The 12,437-nt window shown below is 37.0% G+C and overlaps 1 protein-coding gene across 2 annotated transcripts in view; it reads right to left on the bottom strand.

The window, feature by feature from the left end:
* The window catches only part of bicc1a (BicC family RNA binding protein 1a), a 65,473-nt gene that overhangs the window by 45,354 nt on the left and 7,682 nt on the right, over window positions 1–12,437 (bottom strand). For both annotated transcript variants that reach the window (XM_014001434.1, XM_014001443.1), the window contains exon 2: window positions 1,870–1,916. In XM_014001434.1, coding sequence (XP_013856888.1) covers window positions 1,870–1,916 — 47 coding nt within the window. The remainder of the gene's footprint in view (window positions 1–1,869; window positions 1,917–12,437) is intronic.

Here is a 12,437-nt window from a genome sequence, read left to right as displayed (position 1 = left end):
CTTACAAGTTGTCAGAATGCAGCAGCTGGTCTTTTAACAGGTACAAAAAAAAAAAAAAAAAAACATAAACAGGTCTCCAGTTCTGGCTTCCTGTTCACTTTAGGGTAGATTTTAAGACTTACTGCTTACTTTTAAAGTTCTAAAGTCTACTCCATCGTATCTTTGTGATCTCCCTAACATCCACATTCCGGTCAGAGCACTTTGGTTATCCAGCCAGTTTCTCTGATGTTCCTAGATTTAAGCTAAAATTCAGAGGTGACCGGGCTTTTGTAGCCTGGCCCTTGCCTTCCCACACAGTTCCGCTACATTCTAGTTTCCCTTTACTGCTCCATCTGGGATTTCTCCCATAGACAAGGATTTCTTCTGTAGAATTTTACCTGGGCCAATCAGCAAACAGAAGGAGGTGTTCTGAACGACGTCAATTTTCTGCGCAGTGTCAACTTGTAGTTTAGCAATGGCAGTGGAGGAAGTGAATGAAGCCAGTCCGTGTTGCTAATGCTTCCAAATGAAACTAAATTTGCCTGACAAAGCCTGCAGCTCTCATTTACAGTCGTCTCGCTCGGCACTTCTCTCATCTCAGTAGGGTTGTTTACGTAATTTCCGGTTAGCCTCCTCCACGGTCTAGCTGATGCACTATATACGTAGCAGCCTACCGTTAGCAATTGGGTAAATCAGGTCCAATTGTTTTAAACTTCAACAGARTACATGCCTCCAGAAAAAAATTGCTTCTCAATAGCCGAGAGTCCAGACCCTCTGTACGGAGCAAAGCAAAGAACAAGGGGCTGGTTTTTACCAGGCTAGGGCTTTTGCAGTTTCTGCACCAAACCTGTGGAATGGTTTATCTTTTTGTATTTGGACTGCTGAGACCATTGAAACGTTTAAGTCTAAGCATAAGACTGGCTTTTGATTAGGGTAGCATTTGATTATTTTAGAGCCAATGTTTCTATGTTGCATTTCTGTATTTTATATTAATTGAACTTATTTTTTTAACATTTCTGTGTTTTGAATTGTTTTATCTGTTCATTTGGCTGAATTGTGAAGCATTTTGGTCAACTTTAGATATTTTCTGTGCTAATTAAATAAATTGACATTATCATCCACTACCAAAGACGGAGGACAATGTTTCTGTCTGTGTCTGTCTTTAATCTCTYGTAACATACAGACAATAAAACTTCTCAAGTTTAGGCTTCTTTTCAAAATGATCACTGTCCTTTCTGAAGAAAGCTACAAAAAATAAAAAAAAAAACACATCAGGAACCCTGAAGTGCCCAGTCTAAAAAGACCAATTAAAAGAACAAAAAATAAAATAATTTAAACTAGAGTTCTTGAAAACATAAAAAACGAGTGGTTGGGTCAGATCGTTTGAACAGTGCTGTTCAAACGATCAAACAGTTATTAATGCTGAATGCTTATATTGCCAACTATAACAGGGCGAAAAAAATAAGGCAAAATTGAATGATCATAAGAACAAAAATTGTATTTGTTAAACGCTTTGTTTTTAATCCTCGAATCTATAAGAAACAACAGTGTAGAATAAAATATCTAAATTTAAAAAAAGAAACTGCATTCTGATTGGACCCGTGTTTAACATCCCTCTAAACTCCATTTATAATCAGTAAGTCATGGTACATTATGCAAGTGAGAAAGAGCACAAGTGTTATGTCAGCTGTGTTTTGGTACCAGAGTCCTGGAGGTGTTTTAACGTCAGTGAAGTTCCTTTGTTTTTTATTTGTTTGGATGTGTAATTAGAAGCGAGTGGACGAGCACCTGACAGCTGCTCACTTACCAGGAGAAAAGTGCTCCTCAGTCAGTCTGAACACAAACCAAAGACAAAGCAAAATGTAAGCCAAGAGCAGACTACACACTCACCTTCTGAAAGAAATCCTCCCCGCCGTTAACTCTCCCCTCAGAGGCAGCTAGAGTGAGACAGAGAAAAAGAAAAACACATTTATGAAACCACACAGACACTTGTTTCTTTAATATAATCCCAACTAGACCAAATTACACCCTGATTATTAGGTCCTCCAAGTGTTACAGTATCCTCAAACAGAAAAGTGTTTTTGGTGGATGTTTATTTTTCTGGATATTGTGTTTGGAACAGTTTGTGATATTCTTGATTGGCAGCAGTGGAATAAAATGTTCCAAGCAATTTTCTGTAATCCTGGAGATTGGACACCGCTTCCGTAAAACAAATTGATGAATATCATGAAAAAAATAAGAATAAAATTGCCCATTTGTTTTTACAGTAGCCAGAAATGGTGTAATTCATGGCACACTTGTGCCAAATAGTGTTRATTTCTCACTTTGGAAAAGAACGCAATGTTCTTCCTCCTAATAATTTTCAAAATTTTGAAAAATTATTTGTACTAAAACACCAAAATAAAAACATCTCAAAAGCCTTCTGTAAACCAAATAAGCACTGCCAAGAGCTGTGAAGGTTTTCAAGATGTTTTCCGAGCTGGTAAGAACTTCCCAAGCTGTTACAGTATGCTAGATGGAGGCCTGAAGTCACTCCAACACATCTGCAAGTCCTTCAAACTGTGGAAGCTCTGTTGATGTAAAATACATATCTGTTGTCCGAGGAGAATTCTCATGTACCTCTATCATTTGGAAATTGAAGGTTCGAGGATGCATTGCAGCCCATGTTCTTATGGATTATAAAGCTCATCCATAAACGCAAACCTCCGTGAAATAAATATGATGATGATTAAAAGATACTGCTTTAGACACTCACGACGCACCAACGTCTTACTTTACAAAAAGAAAACTTACCTAATTTAAAAAGGTTGCTTTCACACCCAATAGTCTCGTAGACTCGGTTCGAATGGAGATCTAAATTGCAAGATTTGTTTACATTTTCATCTGGTGTGGTTTGCTTTCACACTGCACTACATCAAATGAACTAAATCCTATGAAAAACCAGTTTACCCCATTGCCTGTGGTGGTGCTTCACCAAGAACCACTAAAGGAAACAACATCAAAACCTCTGAAGAAGAAAATGAGGGCAACTTCCTTCTTCACAAAATGTAAATAAACATGGAGTGATGTCGGATTATAGACGTGGTAGGAATTCTTTTTTTTATTTTTGGCAAATGGTAAATGGACTGTACTTATATAGGGCCTTTCTATCCATCCAGGACACTCAAAACGCTTTACACTGCAGACATTTACACATGCACACACACATTCACACACTGATGATGACAAACTACGTACAATTGTAGCCACAGCTGCCCTGGGGCACACTGACAGGCAAATGTGCCAAACAAATCACTCTTTAACAATAGGCTCAGCATGAGGTGAATATGAGGCAACCTGATCTGCCTGGCACCTCTTTCCATTGAAGATGTTTTTATACTTGGATTTGGATCTATGATAATCGGATTCCTGCTGATCGGCTGTGGACGAGTTCTGGTTTATCGAAAAATGAGAACGACACTGACGGCAGTCCGRGCCTATGAGAAGCTGTCTGTGTCCCTGTATGGAATCTCTCGTATGGTGAATGCACAGACTCAAATGATGGGAGAGTTGAATCGCAAACTGGATGCGGTTCTGACTAGGACTGCAGCCCAGCGGCGTGAGAAGTAAAGGCAACATCTGGGTGAAGTTCATACGGGAGAGGCGAGATGGTAACGAACCTGGAATATTGGCATTTTCGCAACACAGAGGCACAGTAAAGACTTTAAAGCAATGGAGGAAAAGTCTGCTGTTTGCTCTAAATAATTTATTGCTATCATTGGATCCCCACAAATGTGACCTTGTTCACAGGCTGATAAAACTCCCTGGATGATATGTGTGGAGGAGGAAGCCTTGATCCTCACCCCCTCCCTTCCCCCAAGCCCCACCTGTGTCTGGGCTAGGGTTGGGCAATATTGGCAAAAAAATAAATCACGATTAATTGTGGTTTTTAGCCGATAACGATTAATTTGACGATTAATCCCCTGGAGTCCCTGGACACCCTTATTTCATAGTCACTTGACCAATTTAGTGGGAAAGATTTGCTCTTCATAAAAATCTGTTCCAAATTGTGTCAAAATTACAGACTTCAGGCTATACATCAAATTTTAAATTGTGTTGATGGATAAATAAGTTACAGAACTTTTTTAAAATGTTCGTCATATATGAAGCTGAGAGGAGCAGCGAGCGGATTCTACCTGTTGGCATTAATCGTATTAATTGTCAAGTGCCAAAAAATTAATCGATTAACGTTTTTCTGACGATTAATCACACACAATACGATTATACCCAACCCTAGTCTGGACCTGGTCTGGAGGCCACGTGGGGTGTAACAGAGAAACCCTCTGGTGAACTGTGCTGACTGATAACAGCTGGTTGGACTCTGAAGGTCTCTAATTTTGTCCCGGCACTTTGCCCTGGATGTCACCAGCTCCTCTGCATCCCTTCCCCCTTCCCTCCCCCTGCTTATCTGCTCCTGTCATAGAGTGCTTTTTTTGTGCGCATGCTCGTGCGTTTCTGTATAAAACACAGGATCAAAGCTTTTTTTTAAACTCATCCTTCCTGTGTGTGTAATCTAAACTGCAAAGGTAATGCACTATGTTGCGCAAGGCCCTGGACATTCATTCCCCCGTGTCTGTCATGTGTGTGTGTTTCTCCGGACGGATGTTCTAAACTACAAATTTCRTTCTACATTGCATCTTGATGTTGTGTATGAATGACAATAAACGATTCTTGATTCTATTGCCTAACCCTGACCCTAGTATCTATATACCTAACCCTAAACCTAACCCCCAGTACATACCTAAACATAAACCCCAACCCAAAAAGAGAGTTCCACCACATTAGGACAGGTTTTTGGTCTTGACAAGGTAGGTGTGTATTTCAGAAATGGTATACACAGTAACAAATACAAGTACACACACACACACACACACACACACAAAAAACCACACACACATCACTGTCTGCATTCACCTTTCAGTGGAGGGTCATTTTTACACCATCCTGCAAATTTACACCATATTTTGAATCAACACGTAGAGATATTAAACCACAAATGTCGACTCCATTTGCACCACAACTCACGTTTTTAAAGCCAGATCTCCTTCATCGTGAGCCATTCACATTCATGTGAATATCAAAGTAAAACTCTCGAGGGAATAGTCTTAAATCTTTGTGACAGACATACAGTCTGCTCTGGCAGACAAAGAAATGTGCATGTCTGTTTAGCTAACAGGCCATTGATAAAAGACTGATTTTGAATACTCGTTGGTGTAAAACAGTGCGAGACTGTAAAGTAKTTGAAGGAAATAGAGATGCATAAATAATAAAAAAGTTGTTAGTTTATAAAGGACAGTCATAAAAAAAATCACCTATTAGCCTTCTGCCTTTATTACTGTCCCTTAAATACATCAAAAATCTAAAATGAACTAAAAAAAACAAATTCAAACCCAAACATTAAGCCTTTTAAACACCTACTAGTGTTCTCTCTTAGGAAAATGAGAACAAGCTAGTGTCAGGTGTTATCCCTCTCTTTAGTGGAGGGTGTTAAACCCCCGAACACTGTTTATATATTGTAAGGAAAGCTCTGTTAGTGTAAGAGATGAAGCCCCTCGAACCAAYGGCTGTTCTGTGCACCAAGATTATAGAAGTGAGAAGCTCAGATTAGAAAAACACACGGCAGGAGATGGAATTCTTTCTCTGGTAAAGAGAAAGAAAAAAAAAAACTTCACAAAGCAGAGAGTTGTGCTGCCATAAAAAGTTCAAAACTATTTAACCTGCTCAGACTCATTTTGAAYAGGATTTCACACAGAACAAAAGGACACATTGAGCAAGGGCAAAAAGTCTGCATGTGCRTTTGTTCTAATCACATGGCCTCATTTGGAAAATCAACAATAAAAGAAAGTTCCAGCTATGTTGTGTMTCATGCAGGAGTAACGTTAAATAAAAACTGTCACAGATGTTAAAATAATGTGGTTGAAGCAATACTGAATGCTTCTCTTGATACTTCAAAAGGCCTCTAATTTTTGTTTCAAATTGCAGTGATTTTCAGACATTGTGATGCTCACTGTGACGCACTTGGCATGCAACCAAAGTGCCGCGCTGATCAGAGGACAGATGACCGATAAGACAGCGGAAGAAGGAAGGCAGCTTGTCATAAACACTAAGCCAATTGGAAGTTGGGACAAACTGTCCATCTGTACTTCCTGAAAATCCCAAGTTGATCACTTATACAGGCAGTCATAACGAAAAATGCAAACTCAAAATTTTGTTTTAGAATTTTTTTGTGTTGTTTTACTTACATTTCATTTCGATGTTCAAAAAAAATTTAAATGCACTAACTGACAAAAGTAGAAATGAATGATATTCATCTACAAAGGAAGAACACATGGATTGAGTCTCAGACAATTAGAGAAAAAAAACTTGGTTCTTTGGTGGCCTGACGTTATCTAAGCTTATAAAAAGACTCAGTTACTCTGTGTTTCCTGTTAAAAATAAAACTAAAAAAGGAGGCAGATAATCTGACATGGCAGACAAATAACTCTGACATGTTTTCTTAACTAAAGAAAAGTAAACACAGAATAAAAAGAGTATGTCCATGACAACATGCAGATGAGATAAGAGTATGAAATATGGATCTTTAAATATAAAATTGGGTTCATCAGAGGACACTTCAGTACTTGACTATTCAAGACATGATCCAGGGCTGTGTTGTAAGAACACAAACGTTCGCAGCATTTGCTTCGGATTTCTTGCTGATTTTATTTTATTTTTTAYGYCTAGCACAGAAAATTAAATGGGCCAGATGACAACGTGTGAATGTGCTGAAGAGACAAAGTTTTCAAAGTGTATAAAGCAAATGCTTCATTAAATGGCTGCACGTCAGAAACACTTACATTATTGTTTAAAAGCGCTCATGGCAAAGCATTAAACCAAGCATTAAAAAGGTTATCCTCTCATTATTTGACTTAAATAACAAAGAAATGATTAAGAACCAACGTCTGTCACACATTTTTACATTGTTGGGACAAAGTCCAACCAGACATATACTTTAATTTGTGCATAAATATGATTATATGATGCACAAGAAATGCAAATGTGTTTCAGTGACAACTAATACAAACAACACAACTTTATTTTTGGCACCCGACTGCAGGAATCTGCTGAGCAACATGAGTGAAAACACGAGTCACGTGTTCTGTGCAAAACATCCTGTTAGCATGTGTGTAACCAGCCATGAGAACAGAGACTGACAGAAATGTTTAACCAGATATAGTTAAATTATAACCAGCTATCTTTATCATTAACAAAACATGTCTAATGTGATTTATCACTAAATTTTGAATCTTAGGCCAAGTTTCCAAACAYATAACCACAAACGTCACATTGCAGACTAATGTGGAAGGATGGAGACAAGAAGCCCGGGTCTGAAGTTAATCATCAGCTAAATCTGTGGTTACTAAATGCTCCGTTTTGGACACTTTAAATATCTTTATGAGGCATGATTGATATTTGCAATTTGTAGAGGTTTTTTTTTAGGATCAACTGTTTAATTGAAAAAGTAGTTAGCTAATAGACATGCTTATAAAATGTAGTGAGATGGCCAATAACCCAAGAGTTGTCATTTAACAAATTCAACAATTTGATTGCTGAAAGAGATGCTTTATAGTAAACAGGTAAAATGATATATACAGTATAAATAATTTATCATGWTAATGTATTTAAATTGTTCTTTGAATGAAAATAAGATTAAAAAWTTCATGCAAATTGTATAAGCCCTTAGTTTCTCCTAAAAAAGTAACATATATCATTACTCAGATCAAACAGTATTTTGTTGGCCTATAGAAAAAAAGTCCAATTTAAATGATAAGCTTACTTCAGGGCAAAAATCAAGCCAACATTTGGAGTTACGAAGCACATTTTTATGAAATATGTGCATTTTAGTTTGATTAAAAGTTTGAACACAATGCTCCTGCCATCCAGCAAAAGCATCAAGGTTAAAAATCAACATTTTGCAGCAAGATTTCCATGCTGCAATCAATTCTGTTGTCTGATCAATCTTTAAAACTATGCAGCTAATAATAACAGCTAATTAGACTGAATGCTAATTTGACAAAATAGTCATGACGTTTGAAGTTAATCATATCCACACCCCTTAAATTATCTCCATGTAATTTCCTAATGAATACAATCAGTGTCACTACATGTAAAAGACGATGGATGCTGAAGTGGAAAGCATACAGGGACTCATTGCTGCCAGATGGAGAAGGCCTGGTTTTCATTATTTTGTGGAAAGACCATGTTTCTGAGAGATTCGTCTGCTTTGACAGTAAAGGAATGTAAACAGTGTTTATTTCTAYGGCTATGACTTCAGTACGCACACAATGCAGCAAACAATAGGGGCAAACCTTAAATCTTATTACAAGACAATACAAAAACATTAAATTATAGACAGTTCATTGCTCACTCTTGTTCTGTCTACTAAACCCTACCAGGGTGTAGTGGATGGGATGAGAGTGAGCACAACACCAACAAAAGCCAAGTTTCAAAAAGTCCACACATGCAAGTCATTACTTTGAACAGGCTATGCAATATAATTCAGTCAACACCATAAAAAGTGTGTGTGTGTGTGTGTGGGGGGGGGGTATGCACATAAATAATCTGCACACCTTTTCCTTTAAAAAGTAATGGGGAATTATAAAAAGGAATAATATGATGGCAGACCATTTAAAGTAAAATTAGCAGTGAGAATTTTGCCCTTCATAATTCCCTCAGACCTTCCATAAATATTTTTTCTGAGTAAGTCAAGCCTGATTTTATGATATCATGAAAATAATAACAATAAAATAAATAAAGTAAAGTAAAAAAAAAAACACAGGAATAATTTATTGTTAAAGAGCTTGATTTCCTCCTCACTGGTTTAAGAGTTCACACAAATCAAGCGCTATTACTTTTTAGTAAATACTAAACAATCTGGGAATCTGTTCTGCAAACATGTTCATATGACTTTCCAGTAAGTGACAGATTAATACACTAACCAGATTTGAAAAACACACATGACTAGGAAAAATGAGTAAGGTGTGATTTCTTGTCTTAATCAACATGTTTTTATACCTGCTTGGTAACTGCCTTCCTTCTTGCACAGATGAGAARGCTTCAAGCTAGTTTAAGCAACATTTTCCATTGTTAAGCTAATTTTTTTGATCTAGTTTATTTTTAACGTAATTAAACACCCCAAATTATTGAAAAACTACAAACTACTAGTACAAGCATGGTACTCCCGATGCCATTAAAATCTACATTGATTTAAGGTGAATGATTTTGATTACTGCCATGTAGAACAACCCAAATGTTGTCAGCTTTCATTTAAACTTCTTAAATCTACTTAAAGCCCAGGATATCAACACAAGTAACTAAATATTTGTGTTAGTAAAAGTTTCTACTTCATTTTCCCCCAAATGACTTGTATGCTGCTTTATACTCTTTGTACATTTGAAATAAACTTTCATACATAAAGTCAGCAAGAGGCCAAATCTGCTTTTCACAGTGTTCTACAAAATATCACATTGATTTCCAGACCCATTTCTCCCTGGTATGAGCCGACATTTTTTCTCCACTATCACTTCCTTAAACTTTACGAAACCTATCTCCCTCAGAAACCACCACTCTGTGAAGTGCAGGTGCAAACAGCAACTGTGGAAAACATCTGCACCAAATTGTCTCTGCGTTCTCATGAACATCTGCAGTGTTTGTGAATGAAAACGGCTTATRAGGAACGAACTGATAGCATTCAGCCGAACAGATTTTCCAGTGATGGGTCCAGTTTCAAAAAAAATCAAAAAAACAAATCCTGCACTTCTGTGACAGAATGTTTCTATAAGCGTATGACCTCGCAGTTGACAGGTAGTTGGCAGCAGTAGGACTGAAAGCTAAATGAAAGCAGACAGTTTTGTCTCTCAGTGAATTGCTCTGGTGTATTTTATTCAAGTTGGCACAGAAAGCAGCACCTTAGACAGCTTTCAGCTATTTCTACAAGGCGAGAGCAGTATCTAATCAGCGAGTCAGGATTAAGGAATCATGCCACTACAGCAGAAAGAGTCCACTGGTTTATATAAGCTTCCAAATCAGTGCTTCCAAAGAAGCTTTAAAGTTTTCAACACTGACTTTGGGATTTTTTTAAGAAAATGGAAATATTATGGATATATACTGGCAAATGTGTTCCTAATACAGTATCTAACTGGTGATTGATCAGTTTTACCGATGCCTTTCATAAATCATGAAATATACTTAACTTCTACTATGTGGAATGGACTAAAAACAGAGGTGAGTTTTATAATTTTACTGTTGTTACTACCCATCRCTAATTCACAGTAATAACACTAAAACATTACTGAAAATATATAGTAAAAAAACATTTTATTGTTGCAAGTTACAGGTGTACAGATTTTAACATGTCTTTCAAGATTTTACTCATTTTAGTAATTCAACCCTTTATGTTTTAACACCAGAAGTTATCAGATTACCAGACCAAAAGCTTAGAAAAAATTAACCTAATGTTTTGAAACTAGCATTCCTTCCATGTTTGGGTCAGCTAAGTTCAATCAAACTTAATAGTTATCATAATTTAGTGTACAGAAATTACCCTCTGCTATCATAACAGCTCCTCTCTCAGTTTCTGCAGGGTTACTAAGCAACTATACTATCAAATAAAAGCACTAAGTGCCAGATGTTGCTGTCTGACAAAGATGAAAGCCTTCCAGGAAAACTAGATGCGCTGACTCAAAAGGTCACAAGGGTGGGCAGTCTAATGGTAAACAGAAAATAGAGGCCAGACTATACCACAACAACAGTTTGAACTACTTATCTCTGCAATAAGATCAGGAAAWATCMTATTAGATATAAAACTGTTTCCCTGACAATATGATTAGTTCATCCTCTATTTTCCTTTTTTTCTTCTGCCGGTGGTAAATATTCCCAAATGATTTCACAATACTGTACATTCCTGGTGCCTGGTATCTACTGTGTTAGATCCCCCAGGGATCGCAGGGAGTCAGTCTCACTGCACTGTAAACACTTCTTTGTAGTCATTAGGAAATCACTGACATTCTCTGTTCACAGCTAATTAATTACAAAGCATAAACCTGTCTTTTTAAGGCTTGACAAAACCATGGATGRATTAACATACTACACATTCTTAGTTTTATTACTTTAGATTACGAAACATGGGTTATATGTGCTCATATGCCTATTAGGATTAGCATGTACGTAGGTAATAATACAGATTTCCTTATTCAGTTAGGGTTTTGGGAGGTGTCTGCACATTCTGTAGTCTCAAAACCGCATGGTTCTTAAATTTTCATTTTCATTTTCACCACCTATTCCCYTTTGAACAAGTGGAGAGTATTAAACAATAATAATAAAAAAGTTTCTTGGGCAATCAAGACAAGTGGAAAAAAGGCAGACTTCGGTGAATGTTGAATAAGGGGAGAGAACAACAAACCAAGCCCCAAGGTTATCCATGCATAAACATTAAAGCTCCAGGTGGAGGAGTTAAAGGCGGCATGGTGTATWTGGTTTTCTGTATTTATGTGTGTGAAGAGTGCTCCAGGGTAGGCCAAGGAGTGCCCCCCAAAGAAACGTTTCTAAAATAGCAACCGCAAACCCGAGAGAATGTAAATCTGCGCTTTGAAAAACCTTGATGAAAAAGAGGTCTGAGGGCCATAGAAAAACACAGATTCATTTCAGCCCATTTACAGATCSAGGAGCAGAGAAATGGGTTGCAGTGCTCCGGCTTCATTCAAAATGTTGAAAAGAMGCCCTCCTGGTTTCACTTTTATTTTTATTTCTTTTAAGTAATCAATTGCAGGTTTTTTTCTGCCGACTCAAGCTCAATTATATTACAGCTTCTGAACAACTCATCAYGCCCAGGATGAAGGAATTCAACACGCAAGCAAAGTTGAATAAAATTAATTGTATCAACGTGTTTCTAGAAAATACAAAGTAAAGTGAGAAGAAAGGCGGTGAGGTATAACCATGAAAAAGGTAATTCTTTAACAGTTAAATGAAGTTTATTATTAAAAACAAATCAAAGCTTCCTGTGTTAAATTTAAGCAATTACTCATTATGAACTCAAATCGATCACATTTTGTATATTGTGTATAACAACATAAGGACCAATACATTTGACCTTTTTGGTCATTAGCCTTAACTCCTTGTGTTTTTAGTCATGACTACTACCCATCTAAGTCATCACCTCAGAATACATTGCACCAGTAAAATAATAGAGATGTTCTCAATTGTAAAATACAGCGGATAAAATAAGTATTGAACAAGTCACCATTTTTCTCAGTAAATATATTACTAGAGGTGCTAATGACATGAAATGTTCACCAGATGTCGGTAACAACCCAAGTGATCCATACATACAAAGAAATCAAACCATAAATGTGTAATAAACAGTGAAGTTTGGAGGTGGGAAC

This window comes from Austrofundulus limnaeus, unplaced genomic scaffold (genome assembly GCF_001266775.1).
Source record: "Austrofundulus limnaeus strain Quisiro unplaced genomic scaffold, Austrofundulus_limnaeus-1.0 Scaffold0, whole genome shotgun sequence".
Lineage (NCBI taxonomy): Eukaryota > Metazoa > Chordata > Actinopteri > Cyprinodontiformes > Rivulidae > Austrofundulus > Austrofundulus limnaeus.
This window is presented reverse-complemented; position numbering and strand designations above follow the sequence as displayed.